The sequence below is a fragment of the Teleopsis dalmanni genome, chromosome 1, assembly GCF_002237135.1.
Source record: "Teleopsis dalmanni isolate 2A chromosome 1, ASM223713v2, whole genome shotgun sequence".
Classification (NCBI taxonomy): Eukaryota; Metazoa; Arthropoda; class Insecta; order Diptera; family Diopsidae; genus Teleopsis; species Teleopsis dalmanni.
This window is the reverse complement of record NC_051846.1, coordinates 33,331,913-33,356,037: the sequence shown is the minus strand read 5'-3', so window position 1 is coordinate 33,356,037 and position 24,125 is coordinate 33,331,913. Positions and strand designations below refer to the sequence as shown.

The 24,125-nt window shown below is 29.3% G+C and overlaps 3 protein-coding genes across 3 annotated transcripts; all 3 read right to left on the bottom strand.

The window, feature by feature from the left end:
• Positions 1-6,795: 6,795 nt before the first annotated feature.
• On the bottom strand, positions 6,796-8,198 carry LOC119665861 (alpha-(1,3)-fucosyltransferase C-like). Its single transcript, XM_038075117.1, has 2 exons — positions 7,290-8,198; positions 6,796-7,231 (listed from the first exon to the last, which is right to left on the bottom strand). The coding sequence occupies exons 1-2, from the start codon at positions 8,048-8,050 to the stop codon at positions 6,826-6,828; spliced, it is 1,167 nt and encodes a 388-aa protein (XP_037931045.1). The 5' UTR covers positions 8,051-8,198; the 3' UTR covers positions 6,796-6,825.
• A 3,262-nt stretch (positions 8,199-11,460) lies between these two features.
• On the bottom strand, positions 11,461-12,860 carry LOC119679284 (alpha-(1,3)-fucosyltransferase C-like). The gene is made up of 2 exons (XM_038091551.1): positions 11,925-12,860; positions 11,461-11,866 (listed from the first exon to the last, which is right to left on the bottom strand). The coding sequence occupies exons 1-2, from the start codon at positions 12,698-12,700 to the stop codon at positions 11,461-11,463; spliced, it is 1,182 nt and encodes a 393-aa protein (XP_037947479.1). The 5' UTR covers positions 12,701-12,860.
• Positions 12,861-13,838: 978 nt separating this feature from the next.
• Positions 13,839-15,139, bottom strand: LOC119679276 (alpha-(1,3)-fucosyltransferase C-like). Its single transcript, XM_038091539.1, has 2 exons — positions 14,299-15,139; positions 13,839-14,238 (listed from the first exon to the last, which is right to left on the bottom strand). The coding sequence occupies exons 1-2, from the start codon at positions 15,048-15,050 to the stop codon at positions 13,839-13,841; spliced, it is 1,152 nt and encodes a 383-aa protein (XP_037947467.1). The 5' UTR covers positions 15,051-15,139.
• Positions 15,140-24,125: the final 8,986 nt, after the last annotated feature.

Sequence of the window (24,125 nt, the reverse complement as noted above, 5' to 3'; positions counted from 1 at the left end):
AAACATTTTCATTCTGCGATCACAATTCTTAATGGTACTCGGACGGAATGCAGAGTTGGCCGAATTAGGAAAATTGTTTTTGGCCGAATTGGTTGGAATGAGAAATTAAAAATTATTTATGTTTTGTTTTTGGATTTTTAAGTTTAAGGTGTTCTCTAAAGGCATCATTTTACTATAAGTAGTTTAATTTATTATTTAATTTAAATATTATTTAATAAAATAATGCAACTAAATACTGTAGGTCTCTTCTTTTTTAAGAGATTTTCATAAAATGACACTTTAACTAGATTGGTAGTTTTATTTATATGTACGAAATAATAAGTATTACCCTATAGATTTCAATCGTCCATTATCAATCGTTCTCAATCGTGTATAGGACCTTTTATTGACTTGACCATGCATCACAAACACAGTTTTAGATTAAATTGGTTACTCGTGAAACATTTGCATCATAAACTGCATTTCTGTAAGCAAGGATCTGCTCAACTCACATGAGAACTAATAAAGTTGCACTGAAGTTTTTGGTGTATAACTAAGTTTCTTGGATTTTCCAAGTGATGTCGTAAACAAATACTATTGTAGTGGTCTCAATAAATCTTCTACATCTGACTTTATAGATGCCCGTCCATGTATATAATGCTTCAGCTAGCTCGCTCGAGCGTTCCTCTCCACGTTATCTTCTGCTACCTTGGGTGCATAATTTAGTTTTTTGGATTTACCAAGAGATGGAGCAACTTTTGTACCAAACTTTCTTTTACAATAAAACTTACGGCGTTGTATAGTGTTGTCATTCTACATCAAATAATATTTCATTGAATGTGAAACCGTAAACAACATATATTTTATTTTATTTAAATAAGTCAAATTTCGTGAGTTTTGGTTAACAGAGATTTATTCGAAAAAGTACTTCCGGAACAGTTCTGATTTGTTTGTACTGCTTATTAACCCAAGTATGCTGAAAAGGTTGTATGTAGCTTAATTTCTTTAAGATCAGCAGTAACGTAGATGGGACTGAGCTAGATAAGCTAAGCCTTAGTAAATTTTTGAGCTTTTTCAGGGCCTTTAAATAACTTCTTAATCCGTCATTCGTATATAAGCAAGTTGTAAAGTTTTCAATGCAATGGGTAATTCAATTAATTTGGATTCAAACTGTTTGTCATGGTGTATCTTTTTTTAATTTACAGTAAATTTAGTGAGCTACAAATTTTTCCTAATGCTAATGAGTATTGCATCCAACATTAGTTTCATTCATGTGCGAGATATAATACCAGAAGAAAGGCGACATCATAGGAGTAGTCCGAAAATAATGAACTGCTAGGTATACACAAAACTAAGCACTTTATAGTTATAAATTTCTTTATAAATTAATTAATAGATGTAGTTTAGAATATATTATACAGTAAACAGAAACTAGGCTGTAATAGAAGTATAGAAAGAAATAAATGCAATATGGTTGTAGTAGTGTGTGTGAAATATCTGCTTTCTTTGAATTGCTTATAAGTTTACTGGAAGGTTTTTAGTTCTTGATTTGAAAATAAAAACAATCTTGAAGATAACAACGAAAATATTTCAATTGTTGAGCTGTAAACCCTCATTAAAGGAAATATGTGGCTACGGGTCTAAACTCAAAGTACTTTTTTAGAAATAACTACATAGTATTTATAGATCCAAATGAATGCTTATTATATATTACCTTATTGCTTAAAATAATTTTTAATCTTTTAAATTAGCTACTTGCATTAATATTAGTTTAATCGTGTGTTGGCCATTATTATGCGGTTCGCAGATTATTAAATCTTTTAAGAAATAATTCTTTAACTTATTTTATCTGGTACGTTTCATTAATATTGCAATATTTATAGGTTAAATAATTCAGACGCTTTAATTACGGAGGAGGTGGATCTTCACATTCTTTTATTTTAAAATATTAAAAACCTCAAATTGAACTTCAATTTGTTTTCAAAATTATCTAGAAGGAAATGCAGTTAATATAGCTTAATAATTGGAAACATATATTAAAAACTGCTTGAAAGTTGCATATTTGTGCTACTTTAAATGATTTTCAAAATAAAAAGTGCAAAGTAGTTGTAAAATTTTTGTTAATATTTAGAAGATTTGCGTCGTTTTATAAATAAAATAATGATAACTAAAACTTAAGTAAGAGAAACCGCTAACATTAGCAGCGAGAAAATCATTACTGAAAAAAGATACAGTATGATAAGAGACCAACAAAGGTTATGAGAACAATAGCTTTTATTCTACTTTATTTGAAACTGATTATTGTAGTATTTAAGTCAATTACATTATAAAAGAGGGAGTTTTAATCATATAATTTCCACATGTAAAATATGAGCTTATGGAACTTAGTTTAATTCATTTATTAGTACCTATATATATATATATAGATGTATATCCGTATATTCATTCTGAAATTAATATCACAATTATATTTATTATATGAGAAATTAATATAATAATAATTAATATACCATCCCTTTACGAAATTGATGTCTTCGAGTATTTATATACTTCTTTTATATACATCAGATCAAATATAGAGGAAAGATGAGGTTATTATTTTTCTAGTTAATTAATATAATAGAAGTATAGGAAGGAAACATACTGCAATATGGTTGTGGTAGTACGTATGAAAGACCTGTTTTTTTGTACTACCTATAAGTTTTTAAAGGCAGGTTATATGTAGCATTACTTCTTGGTTTAAGAGTGGGAGTGGGAGATGATCAAATTTTAGAGTTTTTTAACTCTAAAAAAGGCTTCCAAATTTAACATTCATATCTAGTCAAGTTTTATTGATATTACAATGGATAATGCAATTAAAATAAATATACAGTAATCCCTCCTATAATGCGGTAGATTGGTTTCGTGTTATAGGAAAATGCGTTATAGGGGTATTCCCGTATACTTTGTATACACACGTGCAAAGGTACGTGAAGCTAATTATGAACTGTACAAATCCCCGCGTTATATAAGGGAATGCCTGTTTTATGCGGAGATAAAATCGCTTAATTTGAAAACGTGTTATAAAGGTACCACGTTATAGGGAGATTACTGTATATTTAATAAAAAAATAATGGACATCTGAGTTATACTTACGGTTTTTTTTAACAAAGCTGCAGTGAAAATAAATTATATTAATAATTATCTATATATTATCAACTTAATATAGAATTATTATCGATTTATTTATGATTAATAACTGATATTGCACTCGATAACTTATGGAAGTGAAAAACATGTTTCACTCATGTATCATTAAATTAATTTTTAACATCTATTTTGACGAAAGAAACTACATTCTGTACATAAACTATTGAGCGATTTTTATTGAAAAGTAGTGAATTACAACAACAAAAATTTATATTATTTTTTAATTAAATGAATTTTTGGCTGTCTATATAGCTATTTCGAGTTTGGCCATCATCAGTGGTTTTGGAACTTTTTTCTATGTTGAATTATTCGTATTTTTTATTTTCATAGATAATGTTATTTGCAAAGAATTTGCATTTTATAAACCAAAGAAATATTTTGATGATATCAATGGGTATTAATCATCATCAGTGGTCTTGGAATTATTTTTTTCATTTAATTATTTGTAAATTTATTCTCACAGAAAATGTAGTTTGCAAGTTACTTGCATTTTTTAAACCAGAGAAATATTATGATGATATCAATAGATATTTAATCAGCTCAACTCGTAACAGATAAACGAGAACATCAGCTATTTTAATGTTTTTTTTTTTATTTTTGTAAAATTTATATTTCCTAGAACTTCAGTGTGTAAACAAATTCCAACAGAATAGAATTTGTTTGCACGTATTAATACTTGAGTCTACACTGGGAAAACTCCTGCCACACTCAGAGCATTTGTTTGCATATGTAAACAATATTAAAGAAGTGATAATATTAACAAGTGCAATGTAATCTGGATCCCAGAACACTCACACACTTATACGCTTCTTACGTACTTGGAGGCAACTGCAAAAGGTAACACCAAGCACCTACCACCGAGCAGCGAGCACCAAGCAGACAAAACTGAAACTGAAACTGTGCGCAGATACACCCGTATAGGCTCAGCTAGGCCAGACCGACCATATCGAACGACGCAAACCCTGAAAACGGTAGACGCAAGCAGTCCAACAACAAAAAAAACAACAAAAACAATAACTAAATATATATATATATACATATATAAAAAAAATGAATAAAATAAACAAAATTGTCATGGGAAAATTTTAAAGACTTCATAAGTTTTCTGCTGTACCGCTTTGTTGTTGACGTTTATGATGTTTGCTTTCATTTTATTAACAATCACATAAAAATAAGTTAAATAGTTCGTTACACAATAACAGAACATAACATGCTGAAGTACAAAAAAAAAAAAAATAAGAAAAACGAAGACAAAAAAATAAAAAAATTTATGAAGTTAAAATAGGCAAACCGATGCGATAATGAAGTATCTGATAGATACTTCAGTGGAGCTTTGTTGACATGATACATGTTTTTCCTTTGGAGTTAAAGAGAATATAAAGAAGATACCAAAAAGTTTCTCATGATTTTGGGGTTTTGACTCCAACTATTAAACAAATAACTATAAATAAGTAAATAGAATTGTTTGCATTTATTGTTATTAAAATTATTTATTATTTATATAATTTTCTCTTTCATATGAATATCTTTTGTTAGACAAAATAGGTATTAAAGAAAAGCAATTCCATTTACAAAGAAAAAAGTTTGTAGGTTATTATTTGTTTTTTTCTTTCTTTAATTTATAGTAAATTATAAATAAATGTTATACATAACTTATCATTTTACCGCATTTACCATATTTTTATTTTATTTTTATTTTCAAAAAATCACCTTAAAATTGAACTTTTAACATACAAAACAGCTTAGCTGGGAATAAATGTTTGGATGGAGGGTGAAAGGAGTTATGTACTAATTCGTGTTTTGGCGTCTGCTTTTGTGCAGTAACCAATTGCCGACAAAATTCCTGAGAAACTAAAAAATGAGCACAACATCAACATGATTTCGCCAACTGAAGTTGAAGTTGAAGTTGGTAATTATAATTTCAACAAAAAACTTAACAATAAATCGAAAAGGAACACGCGGCAGAGTTGGTCAAGAATTTCAATAGTTGCCAATAGCATGTGCTGTTCCACACGAATGACGACCGGTCAAACAGTTGAAATTCATCTAATGCCGACTTTCATTCTCATTCCTTTTAACTGCAAAGTGAACTCGTACATCACAATGCATTCCTTACCCACCGTCCATTGATTGCAGATCACAGTTGCCACAAACAGGATCAAAACGGTGCTTCACATTGTAAGCGTTATTGTTCGAAAACAAAAAAAAACAAAATATATATTATATAATACACTATTTTTTTTTTATTTTTATAATGTATTTCAGTATAAGCTTATTTTGTAGCGCCGGTATTAGACATTTGTGTGCATACTATAGAAAATAAATTTTTGTACCGGGGTAGTTACTAAGTTTGGGTTGCTTTTAATTTTAAATCTTATATAGTATAGTTATAGTTATATATTATAGTTAGAAGTCTATAATGCAAATTGTATGTACTTTAGGTTTCTAAGTTAAAGCATGACTTTACGGATCATATTTAATATGTTTCAAGTCCCAAAATTTTCGATTCACAAAATTATAAATTGAAGATTAAATATATGGTTAAGTAAATTAAGTCTACTTTAGCCCTGACAATCAACGGCTCGAAAAACTGCTTATTCAAAAGCTGTATATGACTAATAATGCAAAAGAAATGTACAAATTCACTTTTTAATTTAATAGAATTAAATTTCCACACTTTTAGTCTATCATATACTATAGCATACAAACAATTAAACCAACAGAATACCTCATATAATAGACATTAGAAATCACTTGAATAGAAATTAAATTTTTGGATTGGATTTTTCTTATAAATACTCACTCTCTAATACGAAGAACAATTAATATAAAATTTTAAGTTAATAACATACTAAATTCTCAGTACCATATGATTTCCTAACCTTTAAAAGAAGAAGTTCCGCACATTGTGAGATTGTAACAACAAATGTTATTATTTTTAATTAATTGAATTTTTGGCAGTTTCGAGTATTACCTTATACCCATCATTAGTGGTCTTGGAAATGTTTCTTATAATTAATTATTCTAAAATAATTTTTTGAAACTGCAACTGCTAAGGATTGAACTCGTACCCTACCAATTTTAAAGCTCAGAGTCAGTGTTCATTACTCAACTGACCCACAAGTGTACTTGCATTGTATGTGCGGAATTGAAGTTTTGTAATTTGCTGTGAAAGTTGATTAACAAATTCATTTACTGATTTATATTAGAACGAAATCATGAACCAGGTGTAGAATAATTGAATTAAATAATTGCAGTTTTTTTTTAATTGTTGAATTTCAATTCTATTCTTTTATGCAGACATTTTTGACTACTGCTTGAAGCCTCTTACTTAAATACAACAGTTTCTATTAAGAGAAAAAGTCACTGACGTTAAAATGAAGTTCAATAAACATTTAGGAGTTGTTGTCACAAATATTATAAGAAATATTATTTGATTTTCATATCAAAATATAAATGCAAATTCCATCCTTATAATGGATTACGAAGAACGGTGTTATTATCGGTCTTTGTCTTTGTAACCAGATATATAAATAAAAATATTATAATTTTATATTAAGAATTTAGTACTGATCATAGAAAAAGACAGCCACATTTTTGATAAAAATTTTTTTTTTAAATTTAGGCATAAGTTTTATTTATTCTAATCTTGCTACATTAATATAGACAGTCATCACGGAATAGTCTTGACACATTCCTTAGCTGGTAATACATAAGATTTTCTTTTTCTAAAAACTTACACAATTTACATATAGGTGGTGGCGTTAAAACAATATCATATTGATATGTAAATGTCAGGTACCGTAAATAAGCATCAGGTGTTTTGTCCAAATACTTTAAAAAATTTCCAAATTCTTCCACATTTGAAAATTCGTCAGCTCTTACAAAGTTTGTATAGGGAGCAAAATGGTTATAATCTACTTTACCATACACAATGGGAACAATTCGATTCTTGAGAGCTTCGTAGAACATATTTGGCACGTGATCTCTACAATTAGCTTCTGCTGAGATGAGTATGAATTTATACAATATGGTTAATTGTCTTAAATCACAATTTGCGCAACTAATGAAAAATAATACAGACATTATTAAATAGAAATATTTAGATAGATTTTACTTACACATCTATTGTAATGACAGTATTGAGTTGGTTGACTATGTTCTGAAATTCACTATCTGTGTTGCTTGTCGGAAAACTGGTGACCAATTTAGATTTATTTGCAGCAAATATTTTCAAACTGTGTATATCCTCTTGATGCATTGGAGCAGCATCGTTCCAGTGTGGATGAAACCTTGGTGCTTTATAAACATTATTCAAATCTCTAATTTCATAGTGTGGCCAAACTATATCAGAATTGAGTTTATATGACATAAGTGTATCAAAATAACCATTAAACATATTTGCGGAATAGTTCAAACAAAAATTTCTAGGAGGATTCCTCAATCCACCCACATAAAGTGGACGTGAGTTACGATTTGATATTAAGCCGTAATCTTTAGCTCGTAATGCGTCAATGACAACTGCATCAAATTTATTCGGATCAATATAAGTTTCGTTGCTAAATTCAAGTATGCATTTAGTTGATTCACATAAAAATATTTCACCAGATTGCGTCGGTATCAGTTCTGGAAGCCATGAGTAGCTCTTCCACAGCAGAATACGTTTGGCACTACTGTGGAAATATGGTATTTCAACATTTATAAGTATGAATATTCCGAGTATCAAAAGCACTAGAATTCCACATATTCCGATACATTGTAAAAATCGCCGTTTTCTATTGTTTATTCGGCGTTTAAGCACTTTCTGTTTTTTTCGATTTTTTCTTACTAGAGGTTTTACATTATCAGATTCGTCGTTAGATTCTACATCCGCGTCAAACATTTTATTTTGATCTTTATTTAAATCATAAAATTAAAGTTTTTTTTTCTTCAAATTACACTTAATTTCGAAATAATAATTTTTCCATATCAAAGGTTAGTGACTCTCGGAACGTTAAAGTAGTACGTCCAAACAGTGCCGAGGAGTTTTGGTTTTGCGTGCCAGAACATGCAGAGCGCCAGTACTATTTGTTTATAATGCTTTTTCTTGATAAGATAGAGTTTAATGATAATCGGTGAGGTTTGTTGCGCTCACATAAATTATTAAATTTAACGAAATATATAATTTTTGCAATCATTCGATTTGAGTAATAATCATAGCTGAACGACTTTTTTATACCCTACCTAGGTGTATGTAGAATTAAAACTACTTTTATTTTAAATATCACAACTTGTTCTTAAATAAACAGAATCAATAATCGATTTAATCAGATCAAATCTTTCTTTTGGCTTGTATGCAAGACAAAATATTCACTATGTCATGCAAGACCAAGTCTAAAGTCATGAAAAGTCGTTCGTTTTTTTTGTGTCGATTGATTTTTTAGAGTGTAAAATTCTCTATAAATTTAATCTAACGCAATCTTTTATACGACTAACCGCTCTTGAGATTGAGTTAGTGAAGAGTGAAGATATTTTGCGGTAAATGTGATAACACTAACTTTAATATAAAAAACAATAAAAAGTATAATTTTGGAAGTTAATAAGTTATAATTATTAGTTCAATAAATAATTTAAGTTAATATATTAATTAACTTAATATTTTATTTTACAAATTATGTTATATTTATTATAATTATTTTTTCTAAAGAGGTTTTTTCGAACAGTAGTGAAATACAACAACAAAAATTTTATTTTTTCTTATATTATGTTTAAAAATATTAATATAATATATTTGTAGGCAATACGTAGTTGTTTGTTAATATATTACAATTCAGTTTTAAATTTAACGACGACATTTTTTGTAAGTTCTATACTTAATAAGAAATACATAGATAAATAACCTCTTCCTTCTTGCTCCTCTAACCAATTAACTTGATATTGCAATACATTATCTTCAACCTCGCTGTTAGATATTTTGTGCTCTTTGAGGATTTCAGGAACATATATACTTTTTTATCAAGTCAAGTTTTCTAGAAGAACTGTTAACACTTTTTTAAAATGAGTACCATTTCAACCTTAATATTCCACATTGACAAGTAGAACTCAATTATTTAGTACAATTACATAGTATTGAATTAAACAGTTCACTAAGTGCTGGTTCTAATAATGTTTCTATCAGTTCCAAAATTTCGTTTCGTAATATCTGTTTCCTTTTCTAGGCCTCCTGGGGCAAAATAAAGGTACAGTAAACGCTCGGTTATAATATATTGCATAGGCTTTTTTCTAAAAATGCAAAAATCAAAAATATGTACTTACTTTTACTTACTTTTTGTTTTCTGTGCTTATCAGTCGACATCACAGTGCCGCGAAAATTTAGTGGAGGTTAGAAAGTGGATCATCGGTTACACCGATTTCAAAAAAAATATTGCATATCAAAACCTTCAGTTTATGCGATAAAAAAAAAAAATAAAAAAAAGATTTTAGATGCCACAGATAATTAAGTGGATGCTTCTAAAAGGAAAAGGAAAACTGTGAAACTCGGAGAGATGGCTAAAGTCGAGGCAAAGTTATATGAATGGTTCTGTGTACAACGAAGTAGAAGTCTTTTAGTCTGTCGTGTTGCTTTCAATAGCAAGAGCAAAAGAGATAAATAACATTTTTAAAGAAAAGAATTGGGTACAGAATTTCAAACGCAGTTTTGGAACAAACTTTCTAAATATTGAAGGCGATAAGTTACTAAGTAATGAACAAAAGTTCAATATTGAAGATGATATTCCATTGAGTATATAACGGCAGCAACAATTTACTGATATAGCATCACCCATAGAAGAAGTTAACACTTTATTTGCTGAACTATGCAATGACTGCACATATATGGCTGAGGAAATTATGAGATTAGATGATGTAGAGAGTGTAGAACTAGATATTGAGAATGATTAAGCTGATAATGATGATGAAGACGAAAGTGCTAGTGAACAACGAAACACGTCAACTATTAGCTCAACAGAAGCGTTAACCGCATTCAATAAAATAATCGTTTGGAGAGAAGACTATCTTAATACCAAAGATTTAATAGTAGTGAAGAATTGTCGGTAGAAACTGATGCATAATATGTTGGCTCGAAATTTAATAAGAACTACTTTAATATTTTGATAGTAATCACTTTTGTAATTTACAGTTACTTATTAAAGATTATATTCATATAAAGTACTTTTTTATAAATAAAATTAATTAAAATTAAAAAAATACTTAAAAAAAAACAATTTCAATTTAGTGAACTTGTTCTGTCTACTAATTTAGACAGACTGAGCGCGTATTGTACGTATTGAAGAGTAGCAGATAAGTGAAACCACTTTCTGTAGAAATCCTCTGAAGAACCTCTGCCTCATAGAGTAATGTTTTCTCTATGATTTCACATTTTTTCATAGAAACAGAGAGTAATGTTAACATTTAAAATACAATTAGCTTGTAAATTATACGACCTCTTTTCAAAAATAATTGGGTTCAATTGTTCCTATAGGTTAAATAAGATTTGTTTAATGGGTTTTTATTTTGAAATGACCAAATCCATATTTTTAACGAGGCCCATGTTAGAGTAGTCATTGCTCTGAAAATTTCTCTGTGAATTTTTTTTTCACCATTTGATTGTTTTACTTGTTTTGGTTCAAATCAAATCAGAACTTGTTTTGGTTAAAGTCAAATCAGAATTGTTGTAGGCTTACGATTTACTTAGTCTATTATTTTTAATAGAATAATTAAACTTTATTATAACACTCTGTTCACTACATAATACAATGAACGTTATACTTCTGTTTAAGAAAATAGTGCCGTGTATTATGAATTCTTAAAATTCATAATGATTTCCAAGGCCTTTTAAACTATGATCGCGGATCTGTTTGAATTCTTCTTGCAGCAATGCCGTCTTTATAGAAGACAATTGATATTCTTGGTTATTTTCAATTTAAAATATATTCATAATAAAGGAATATACATTATTTTCAACCTGCATTAAAATTCATAAACCCAAGATATTATTGGTGATGGTTCAAAAACTTTTTATTATATAGATTTTATTTTGGGGTGAAAATGTGCCTTGTGTTGAAAGTGCACGTATTTATCCTTAACTTATAATGGATTACGAAGAACGGTGTTATTATCGGCTTAAAATTAATAAACAGAAATACCAATGAAAATATTATACTATGACGGTAAGAATATAAAAATTGTCATAAAAAGACTACTACATTTTTGATAAAAAAATTTATTTATTTAATATTTAGACATAAGTTTTACTTACTCTAAAAACTTAGTATATTAGAACACACAATCATCGCCCAATAGTCTCGATACATTCGTTCGCTGGTAATACATAAGATTATCATTTTCTAATAAATTACATAAATTACATATAGGTAGTGGCGATAAAACAATATCATATTGATATGTAAATGTCAGGTACCGTAAATAAGCATCAGGTGTTTTGTCCAAATATTTCAAAAAATTTCCTAATTGCTCCGCATTTGAAAATTCGTCAGCTCTTATAAAGTTTGTAGGAGGGGCAAAACGGCTAAAATCTACATTGCCATATATAACGGGGACTATTCTGTGCTTAAGAGCTTCGTAAAATATTTTTGGCACATAATCTGCGCAAATAGCTTCTGCTGAGATGAGTATGAATTTATACAATATGGTTAATTGTCTTAAATCACAATTTGCGCAACTAATGAAAAATAATACAGACATTATTAAATAGAAATATTTAGATAGATTTTACTTACACATCTATTGTAATGACCGTATTGAGTTGGTTGACTAAGTTCTGAAATTCACTATCTGTGTTGCTTGTCGGAAAACTGGTGACTAATTTAAATTTATTTTCAGCAAATATTTTCAAACTGTATATATCATCTTGATGCATTGGAGCAGCATCGTTCCAGTTTGGATGTAACGTTGGCGCTTTATGAACATTATTCAAATCTCTGACTTCGTAGTGTGTCCAAACTATATCAGAATTGAGTCTATATGACATTAATACATCAAAATAACCATTAAACATATTTGCGGAATAGTTCAAAGCAACATTTTTAGGAGGATTCCTGAATGCACCCACAAAAAGTGAACGTGAGTTACGATTTGATATTAAGCGGTAATCTTTAGCTCGTAAAGCGTCAATGACAACTGCATCAAATTTATTCGGATCAATATAAGTTTCATTGCTAAATTCAAGAATGCATTTAGTTGATTCACATGAAAATACTTCACCAGAAAGCGTCGGTATCAGTTCTGGAAGCCATGAGTAGCTCTTCCACAGCAGAATACGTTTGGCACTACTGTGGAAATATGGTATTTCAACATTTGTATTAAAAATGTTTACTAATACGCATATTCCGAGTATCAAAAGCACTAGAATTCCACATATTCCAATACATTGTAAAAATCGCCGTTTTCTATTGTTTATTCGGCGTTTAAGCACTTTCTGTTTTTTTCGATTTTTCCTTACTAGAGGCTTTTCATTATCAGATTCGTCGTTAGATTCTATATCCGCGTCAAACATTTTTTTTGATTTTTATTTAAATCATAAAATTAAAGTTTTTTTCTTCAAATTACACTAAATTTCGAAATTACAATTTTTTTTTTATATCAGAGATAAGTAGTTCCCCGAGTGTTAAAGTAGCACGTCCAAACACTGGCAATTAGTTTTGGTTTTGCGCACCAGAACATGCAGAGCGCCAGTATTATTTGTTTATAATTTTTTTTCTTGATAAGATAGAGTTTAATGATAATCGGTGAGGTTTGTTGCGCTCACATAAATTAGTAAATTTAACGAAATATATAATTTTTGCAATCATTCGTTTTATCAATGAATGAGTAATAATCATAGCTGAACGACTTTTTTTCACCCTACCTTACTGTATGTTATGTAGAATTAAAACATTTTTTATTTTGCATAATATAAATGGTTCTTTAAAAGCAGAATTAATTATCCATTAAGTCAGATCAAAGTTAGTGAATGTATATCAGTATTTATTCATAATTAAAGATACGCATATATGAGATACTTTTTAATTAGTTACCAGAATATATTTCTTTTAGAAAATATTTAAATGTTTATAAAAGTTTATGTTCACACATCATCTCCGATCACACCATCTTAAGCAGATATGCCACAACTGTTTAAAAAACAGTTCGAACACCCTTTCAGACATGAACTTGCGCTTGCTCTATCTTTACAACTCTATTTTAAATTAACTTTAGAAATTAAATGACGTGCTTAGTTTGGATAATGGAAAAAAGTTTTAGGGTTACGTTTTCGAAGAATGATGCGATTACAGATATAGTAAGTTGGAGAATTTATATGAATCCTTGTTTTAGCATATAACATGTTGACCAGAACTATGAAAAAAATATATATGTGTAAAACAAGAGAAAATTGATAAAATATAAAATTCTCTCATTACAGTGAAATTTTCTATCTGGGGGGTAAATATATGGGGTGTCGTCTCTGATTTTGCCTTTAATGTGTTATAAACATTTGAACAAACCTCAAGCAGATATTCACACAAGAGTGTGAGGGGTATTAAATATCAGTTTTTTTTTTTTGATCAAACATTTTAAATTTATTTAAACTTTTATTTAAGATTATGATTGACGCAATTTCTGATTGCTTTTAATTTTATATTATATATATTAAATTAGCAATCACTTCTAAAAAGGGTTGATACATTTCTATTTTGATAATACTCAAAATCTGTATTTTTTAGAAAATTACATATTTTACACATTGGCAAAAAATTTGCCTTAATTGTATATTGATATGAAAATGTTAGGTACTGCAAATAAGCATCTGGTGTTTTGTCCAAATATTTTAAAAAGTTAGCAAATTCTTTCACAGTCGAAAATTCATCCGCTTTTATGAAGTGCCTAGGGGGAGCAAAACGCTTAAAATCCACTTTGCCATATACAATGGGGACAATTCGATTCTTGAGTGCTAGGTAAAATATATTCGGCACATTGTCTTCACAGTTAACTTCTGGTGAGATCAGTATGAATTTATATACTAAGGATAAGTATTGAAAATCACAATTTGTACAGCTAATGATATATAAAGTTCAGGTTATTATTAGTAAATATATTTATATTTCTTTTACTTACATATCAATTGAAATAGAATTATTAAATTGTTCAATCAAATACTTATAATAGTTACTCCAGCTGTTTGTTGGGAAAGTAAAGATCAGTTTATTTTTATTTTGAGCAAAGATTTTCAGTTTTTCTATATCACTTTCATTGACAGTTACTGCGTTGTCCCAATTTCGTTGTAACGTGGATGTTACAAAAGTTGAACTTGAGTTTATAGTTGTAATTTCATAATATGTCCAAACTATATCAGAATTTAATTTATAAGACATTAATATATCATAAGAGATATTTGTAAATTCAATTGGATCGAAATTTGGTGGAAATGCACCCACATACAGTTGATGTGAGTAACGATGAGGTACAATGGCATAATCTTTACCAAGACCATCAATAACAATAGCATCAAATTTATTCAAGTCAATGTTATCTTCATAACTAAATTCAATTATGCATTTGCTTCTTTCACAGATATAGGTATCACCAGACTGTGAGGCCATTTCTCCAAACATATGTTTGCTCTTCCATAACAGAACATGCTTTGTCCTACCAAATAATTGTGGATTTTCTGCGGTTGAGTTTAAAACATTTAACAATGCACAAACTCCAATCATCGAAATTACAAGTATTCCGAATAATATAATATATTGAAAAATTTTCCGTTTCCGTTTGATTTTGCGGCGTATTAAAGCTTCGGACTTTTTTTCAGTATTCTTTACTAAAGACCACTCATTATCGGATTTGAATTCAATATCAACTGTTAACATTTTAGTCTAATTTCCTCAAAATTTTGGGTCAATTGCAGTTCAATTGAAAGTAAAAACACAATTCATACTAAAGATAAGAAATAACTTAGACAATGCGTTGTACCTCCAACCACTGGCAAGCAATGTTTGTTTGGCTCTCAAAACACTGAGAACGCTAATACAACTTATATTAAGTATTTTGTTTGATTTGATAAAAATTTGATGTTAATAGCTTAAGTTGATTTTATAATTTGTCATATACAATAAATAAATTTAATTAAAAATAAAATTATAGTAATCCTTCTGTCATGACGGAATATGATTTTTTGTGCCCTTCATCTCAATTGTAAACATATCTCATTTTATTATATTGTGAAGAATGTATTAGAATATACATATACAGGGTTAGCTGTCTTGTGCAAACATAAGTAAGACACATTAGTTATTGAAATGTTGTATATTCAAAGTCAATATATTCATTGAAGCTTGCCTTTAAAAGCGAAATATAACATCATTTAAATATTAGCCGAGAGATATAAACTGACATATGTTCGTTTTCAATGGCAAGACTTTGAAGATTGTCCCTCACAAAAAAAGTTCAGTAATCACAAATCGCATTAACTTGGAGTTCAATTCACTTAACCAAAACGATAAATTAAATAATCGATAAATTTCAGATGCAATACCAAAAAATTCTGCGTATCTTGTAGCACCAGTGTAGTATATTTTTCAAAACAAGCCACACTATAGAGCCATACAACCGATGCAATGGTCTTACAATAATAACTTGTACATTTTCAGAATTGATTATTACTTATCAGTTTTATTATCTTATTGCCAACTATATCGGTAATATGTGACTCAGTATCAACAATATCAACTAATGAAATAAAATTAGAAACAAAATGTACTAAATCTGAGTTACTATACTAAAATTGCAGATACGGAAAATATTTTTAATACAGATACATGTAGCTTAAACGATATTAATGTTTTATATTTTCTTAGACAGCTTTTATTTCCCAAATTTGTAAGTTAATATAATAAGATTTAAGGAAAAAGTGCTGCAATGTGGCACATTAATGTTATACACTAAAATTGAATCATTTCATTTTGAGGTTGAAAACCATTAAAAGAAGCTGTGTGTGACTTTGACTTACATAAATTACTTTTGAGGAATAATTTACTGAAAATATCACACCATTTAGACAGTTAAATTTCATTGTACTGTGAATTCCTTTCCAAGATTTTGAAAACATTTGTTCTGTAAGCGTCCTTAGGTTAAGGTGGATATATGCTGCTATTAATAACGCTAAGATGCAAAAGAAGCAAGCGGTATGGTTAGTACTAACATATAAATGTGAGAAGGCATAAAGTTACAAGACACCTATAGCTGATTTCAAGTAAGACCAATTTATTGTACCTTCAACATTGTGATTTTTCTATTTATTGTTTGATTCAGATTGAAGTCAACTTTTAAAAATTGATCTTACAACAGATATAGGCATGAGGAGGAAATATTGCGATCTACAAAGTCTTGAGTCACTTATGAGTTCGTCACTAATGAGTTCGTTCGCTATTTTGTTCCTGATATGTTACAAAAGTCTGTAATTTATAGAACTGTTAAGTAGAAGTATTTTTTGATATTCATATATAGTTTAACCTATATTTGTATTAGGATTAGTAACTCATATAGTTACGTATAATATAGTTTAACCTATATTAGTAATGGTATTAATAATGTAATTGAATTAAATAGTGCTTAAAGGGGAACTTAGCTTTCACCTAAAATAGAAATGATTTTTCTCTTCCATATAGATCGAGAAAACAGTTTCATGGCTTGAGAGATTACGTGTACTTTTGTTTGATATAAACAGAGGCTTAGAAATCAAAGGTTAAGTAGCATTTGTTTGTTGTTGAAGCATTTAAAAGAGTATAGAATTCTATGAAAAAGTTATTTACTTCAATTTTCAGATATTTATCTCAAGTTAAATTAATATGGTAGTGATATTTATTAGTTTTATATCTATTATTACATTTGTAATTGAAGAACAAAAAATAACAAGGAAGAGTGATAATTAATATCAATTTATATAATTAACTTTTTATGTATTTTCGGTTTTGTAATTAAATAAATTATTTTGGTAATGTATTGTTGTTTAATTCTAACCTAATTATTTTAGTAAGTGATTTTATGGATTTTCAATACTCATTCTTTACTAACTGTGAAAAAATCTCAACAAGGAATATAGAACTAGAACATTATGGTATCTATAAAATCAGAAAGAAGTAAGAAAAAAATTTATAAATAATAAATAAAATAGAATAAATTGAAATAAAAGTTATGTGTAGCTTTGTGACGTTTGATTAAAAGATGCAAAGTCATTGCTTTTAATTTGACAGGTTCTCTATCTAATAATTATACAAATAAATGAATATATATTTATTTAAAAACCATTTCAGTTGTTATTGTTGTACAGATATATTATATATCACAAACAAAATAGTTTATTCGAATAAAATAAATTTTGTTTTTAAAAATTGCAACATTGTTCTCAATTACTTAACCCTGTGCCAGTATTAGAAGCTCATAAGCTGACCCTGTTCTAAATCTCAAATTTTTACAAATTGCATACATAATCTTATGTGATCAAGTTTTATATAAAATCGTTTGATGGAATTTTTTATTTTGATAATATTTTATTATTCTTGATAATTTATTTTGCCAATTTATTTGCAATTTATAGATAAACACTGCAAATTTCCGAATAATAACAGAACTGAGCATTGAGAATTCAGTTTTCAATGCAGCGCCAAGATAAACTAATTACGATTATGTTGACTTGTTTCTGGAGCGTTCACTCCACAGGTGATCAATTTTCAATAGCGACTTCGTGCGATCGCCAGAGGTCAATGATTTCATCGCTATTTTTTGCAGTTGCTGTTTATAGAATCCATAAATCAATAAATAAATAAAACTATTTAGAGATTTGCTGTAAGCTTTAAAATATGCGATATTAGCTATAATTTAGAATGACTCGATTATTTGGTGATAATCGTAGGTGTCGCTCAATCATGGCGTCAATATATCAATCAAGTTAATTGCATGACTTATTCTTGCATAAATTTTATTGCCACTAGTTTAGTATTTTGGCATTTTTGACGTTTAGTCAACGATCATCTCAATTTATGTGCCTGCCGTATTTGGTAAAGTGTTAATGGCGTTCTACCAGTTATGCGAATAGCACTTAAATCAAACGCCTTTACTAAATTAGCGCAGTTATAATGCATAAAAGTGACACGTGTTTCAAGCTTAAGCAGGTCTGATAAAAACATTTAAGAAAAAAAAATATTATGGTTTTCTAGAATTAATAAGATTAAATAAATATTTATTAAAATTATATTAAAAACTTTTAAATATCTAAATAACTTTGTTATGTTGAAGCTGTTTTGAGCTAGTGCACTTAAGCACTTATACTCTTTTTTAACTCGAGGTTTCCTCAAAATCCCTCTTTGCGCCTTGACTAGATTATTGTTTATCACTTTATCAGACTAAGCAATAATTGACCTCAGATCTGCATACCTCCCCGAGGAGCCTGTAACCATTCTGAGATTTGATAACGCGGTGTTGGTAAGTCTGTCAGATTTCGCAAATAATTTCAGGGCTCTATCCTTTATGAGTTTTTCGATGGGATCAATCTTGATGTGGAAATCATTATTGATTAGTTAAATTCTATTAATGTAAGAAGGTCAACTATGGTCGCGGTGCTTTGCTCCGTGGAGTGCTGGTGCCCTGTTTATTTCTATTTCTATTAATTTAAGAATCTAAGAAAATACAAGTAACACCAGTTTACCAGTTTAGTTCGTTAATAAGTTATTGGCAATTGAAAGGAATTGTCTTTTTATTTTTCAGTTTATTTTTCAACATAATAGCAGTGTTAGATAAGATAAGATATCTTTTTTATACCTACTAAAACAATGGAGCCCTTCGGCTTCTCAATACTAACATTAGTTGTAAGGTTACGTTCAAATTCAATTCATATTTTTCTCTGCAGGCAATGTTTTTATATTTGGATGTAAACAATAATCAGATGGGTTAAATTTGATTTAATACAAAACAGGGATTTGCCGAGTTTGTAAACAAGTAATATGATTTGATCAATTTGGTTGAAAACGAATCTAGTGCGCAACAACGATGAAATAAAATATTTTCATTCTTCAAACGAGTTCTATATTCTTTTCAGTTTCACTGTGTCAGAGACTTAGGAGACTAATATTTTGACCTGTCATTGTGTGAGCCTTTTCCCACCATTTATGTAATATGCATTTTTAAAAATAGAAATCATAATCTCTCCACGTTTCTAACTTTATGAAAAGTTTACAGTTTTACAGTGAAAAGTTTACAGGTTTTTTACTTCCATAGTTACGTTATATATCCACATCTAACATACTGCTAGAAATCACCGAAGAAAATCTTTAGGATTGCGTGAAAAATTTGCAAACATTGTTTAGAAGAGATTATAGGAAGAGTACGGAGCAGAGTACGTTTTTCATCCTCTGAATGTATCTTCAACTTGCAGATAATTTTTTAAGGGCAATCCCAATTGCAAAATATTATAAACTCGTTCGATTGAGATTTTTCTGAATTTTATTTTAGAATCCTTTATTATTAGATTATGGATTTTACCAAATCAAATCAAATCATCAAATCCAGTGTTGAGAATCTTAAGTGTTTAGCATAGTTGATATGAACTCAAATATAAACTCATTCACTTGAGATTTAAACTACATCAACAGTTCATCGCAACTTGATTTAACGACTTTTCATCACTAGAGCAGGGATTTTACCCATCAAATCAAGTGTTAAGAGTCTTAACCGTTCATCATATTTGATAAGACCACAACTAAGAATTGGGTATGATGGTGAGAGTAAACACGCTGCTTTTCAGCTTTTCTTTTTATTGCTGAACTATTTTTTTTTAAATTTTGGGATCAATTACTGAAATTTTCCTCTTAAATTTTTTTGAATTCAGCAATATTTGAGCCTGTTAAATAGGTGTCGAAACAACAGAAATTTCCATATCAGAGGAATAATCTAGATATTAAGTTTTATGTAATCCCACCTTTAAAAAATATTACAAAACTATTTTAAAACTTATTTGGTATAGTTATGGAACATCCACTAATGAGACAAAATTAAAATCTTATACGAATTAATATGAATATACTGACAATTATTCAAGTTGAAACATGTTTAATCCAAATGCAAAGCGAGGTTGTACTTAACGAAGTCCCATAAAACCTAACTAATATATTTTATACATATATTTCAATAAACTGCATCGTTAACATATTTAGATCCATTAAACTATAATGTTTTAAAATGCCCCACACAATGAATTGAAGAAAATCGAAAAAAATCGAAAAACTGCTCAATTAACATTTCAGAACCGTTGTTAAAATTTTTTAATTTACCGCCAGCGCCATCAGCTCTGACGCCATAATTAAAATCAACTCAATTAAATCAACAAGGAACAAGGTAACTAAAATCGACTTCACATCATACATATCTATCTAAACATATATGGAAGTACGTATGCGCATCCTATTAATGTGAATACTTAACTGAATTAACATGTAATTATCTCAGTTCGTAGTTGCGTTCGCCTCTTGGCTAACCTTTAATATTTCTGAACTTGTATATGTTGGTTCGCTATTCATTGACCAAAATATCCAAAGGATCGATTCGTGTATAGATACGAAAATATTCATACAACATATTCGTGCCTACCGGTGTATCGCATAATTCGTTTACAACCAACACGAAACGAATTGTCGGCGACACCCAACCAAAAACAAACTTGTTAAGCGGGATAAGAAGTCATGGAAAAAAACTAGTCGAGAAATGAGAGACCCTTGAAGATTTGCGTGTAATCATGTTGCATGCTACACTCTTCTTTACACGCTGCAAGGTGTGTCATTCCTCATGATGCTGTATGCCTGCATGGCTTTGAATGGCTGTACGACTATGTATGGCTTATGTGTTATTTTATGTTCCTCGTCCGCTTACGAGTAGAACATTTTTCCGACCACCCGCACGAAACTCTATAATCTGTCGATGTGTGTTGTTTTTCTGTGTGAGCCTTTTTACTGGTAGTTAACATTCTTTAATGTGGCGCTAAAGTCGTCAGATGATTTGACCAAAGGCGACGAATTTACACCCTAATTAGGTGCTATCTAAGGACCTACTCATTTACTTAATTGTGTTATATTGATGAAGCCGCTGGCATCTACTTTGTCGGTATGTTTCACTTTGTTAGCGCAACACGCTAAGGTGATGACTATCTGGCTATGCGATATTTGAAGAATAGATTTATGATATTTTTATTGTAAGGTAATTGCTAATATAATGGATTGTTTTATTTTATTTTTAACAAATAAGTTGTAATCTACATGTTGTAAATTATTCTATAATTTGTCAATAATTAATAATTTGGTTTCAAATACAAAATAGATTAAAGTAATACATATATAAAAATAAGTGTACTTTAATCTTTTCTTTTTCGATTTCGGAAAAATTTTTTTGTTGATTCTCATAAAAAAAATATTTAGCCAATCCAGTATTTTTAATCGCATTTCGTCATTTTATTTGGCTGTTTAATGTACTAGTAAACATTTGAGTTGAGTTGAATTCATTAACATAAGAGAACAAACATCATACTTGCTTCTTTCTCATTTGCAAAAACTATATACGTTTTCTGTACAACAACAATTTTGCAATAAAAACCATGTTGTCTTTGGTACTAAGTTGCGTTAAGTTAAGTGACAATCTTGTCTGAAAAAAGCCGACTTCAACTCAAATAATGGTCCGTACCACAAAACTTGCGTTTGTTCATGCGTAGACAAGGGATCTGCAATCGAGCAATGCCGAAAGTTAACAACTCCCACATTAGGTTATGTTGTCTGGAATACTAAATAGTTAATTTTATATGCATATAACAAGTCCTATATTTCAGTTAAGGGACTGATTTCAGTAGTAGGTATATAGAGTACAATTGTGTTGTGTTTTCATTGTGCATATCAATGTTCAATAATACTTAAGATTTTAAACTAAATATTTCAAATTCAATGAGTAATACCACAATTATTGAACCTGAACTTATTATTGAACAGAACTGATATGGATGCATTGTCACTTTATATATATATTAATGTTCTCTGTTATAAAGTGAAGGAATTTAAACAACGAATTCAAAGAAAAGCTACACATATTAAGTATATCAAAATTGATAAAGGTATTTATGATTAAGATGAGAATAGATAGATGAGAATATGGAATAAAAGTTAAAACCCAATACGAAAAAATCGGAGAATGTAATAAAGTGTCGTACTTTATTGAAGAATATTAGACATATAAGGTCTCTCTTCAGCAAAGAGAACGAGACCTGTCTTCTCGTTTCTGAACACAGGAATATTGCAGGGAATGCGGTAGCAAACAAGTTGGCTATTGATGTGTGAATTACTTAGAAAGAAAAAACGACTTGTCACAGTCATGGAGACAAATGGCTTTTTGACTAATTGGAAATACTATTAAGTTGCTGGAATGTGTAGTATTCCTGGAGTACTAATGAATCACTGTGCTAATACACCGTTGCTTCAAGTGTGGAGTATTCCGATATGTAGACTGTGTAGGAGTTGTCATGGCGATGAGATAGAATCCATAAATCTATGTATTTGTCTGGAATATAGACAAAGCAACCTCAATGTCTTGAAAACCGTTACTTTATGGTTTACAATGTCTTACAAGAGTTATTATGGTAAAGATGAGATAGTATCCATTAATTCATAAAGATAGTTCAAAATATAGACAAAGTGACTTCAATATCTTGTAAATCGTTTTTTTGTTAAACTGACAGACATAACAAGTGTGGTCTTGTCGGATCTACTCAGTTTAAACCAGAAGATGAAATGGTTTAAGAAGAACAATATCAGGAAACACCAACTGTTAGTGTAACTTGGTTCTCCAAAGCAATTTAAATCATAGTTTAGTGTCCAAATACCAGGTGACTGTCGCCTTATTCAAAAAATTCTTAAATAAGTATAAGATAGTTCAGTATAGATACATTCTGTATACTTATTGCTATACTCTAAATGATACTTCTTTGTACCAAAGTTTTATTAATTCTGATTCAAGTTGAATTTTTAATTTAACTTGTATATATAAGATAATTATTTTTCTTCAACTAAAATCTTAATATTTTTCAGACGCATAGAAAAGAATTTTTAGAATTTTATTAGTAACGCTCCAAATGCCTTGAGAGTTAAGTGAGATACTCGACACAATGACGTAAAAATAAATTTGAAAAAAATGTATAAATTTTAATTAATCTTCACAATACGACTTTAGAGACTTGAAACAAAAACTTAAAGTAAAAAAATAAAAACTTATAAAAAAAAAGTAAAATATATATATAAGAATCTCAACCCAAAGTGAGGAACTTTTGTTTAATACCGCAAATCTTTAACAAGAGAAACATAAAAATTTATAAAATAAAAAATAAGAAAAATTAAAAATAATAAAAAAGACGTTGAAAAGCGATTGCATTGCAAGGCAAGTTAAGTTATTCGAATAAATAAAATTGAAATTCCATTGTGAATTTGGGGGCGTTACCGCAACGAAAAAATGCAATAAATATGCATATGAGAAATATGCGCCCGATTTGAATAATTTGGTTCCCACACTGCACAGGCACCATCCAACATCCATTCTTCTCCACAATACTTTGGTCCTGGCTGTTTTCTCGACTGCTCGTTGGTGGTTAATTTTGCGCCGCTCGTTGCTCGTTGCAATGACTCAGTGAAGTCGCTCTTTTAAGGACTCTTGGCTTGCTTTTAATTAACATTATTAATAGGAATTGCAGAAAAGGCATTTGTTAAATATTTATACGATTGTTAAATTGCTAAAATTTTTGTAGATACAAGGAAAGGCTGCGAGTACACTGTCGAATAGAATCCTCGGAGCAATTTTTTATTTAGAGCTCTGAAATACAAATCTGCTGAATATGAAATCGTAATATGTACATATAATCACAAGAA

What these genes read in the sequence shown, in the direction of transcription:
- LOC119665861 (XM_038075117.1), bottom strand. Translation starts at nt 8,050, where the DNA reads ATGTTTGACGCGGATGTAGAATCTAACGACGAATCTGATAATGTAAAA. An exon ending in ACTGTCATTACAATAGATGT is followed by an intron (nt 7,232 to 7,289) that starts GTAAGTAAAATC and finishes ATTTTTCATTAG; the next exon opens with TTGCGCAAATTGTGATTTAA.
- LOC119679284 (XM_038091551.1), bottom strand. Translation starts at nt 12,700, where the DNA reads ATGTTTGACGCGGATATAGAATCTAACGACGAATCTGATAATGAAAAG. An exon ending in ACGGTCATTACAATAGATGT is followed by an intron (nt 11,867 to 11,924) that starts GTAAGTAAAATC and finishes ATTTTTCATTAG; the next exon opens with TTGCGCAAATTGTGATTTAA.
- LOC119679276 (XM_038091539.1), bottom strand. Translation starts at nt 15,050, where the DNA reads ATGTTAACAGTTGATATTGAATTCAAATCCGATAATGAGTGGTCTTTA. An exon ending in AATTCTATTTCAATTGATAT is followed by an intron (nt 14,239 to 14,298) that starts GTAAGTAAAAGA and finishes ATATATCATTAG; the next exon opens with CTGTACAAATTGTGATTTTC.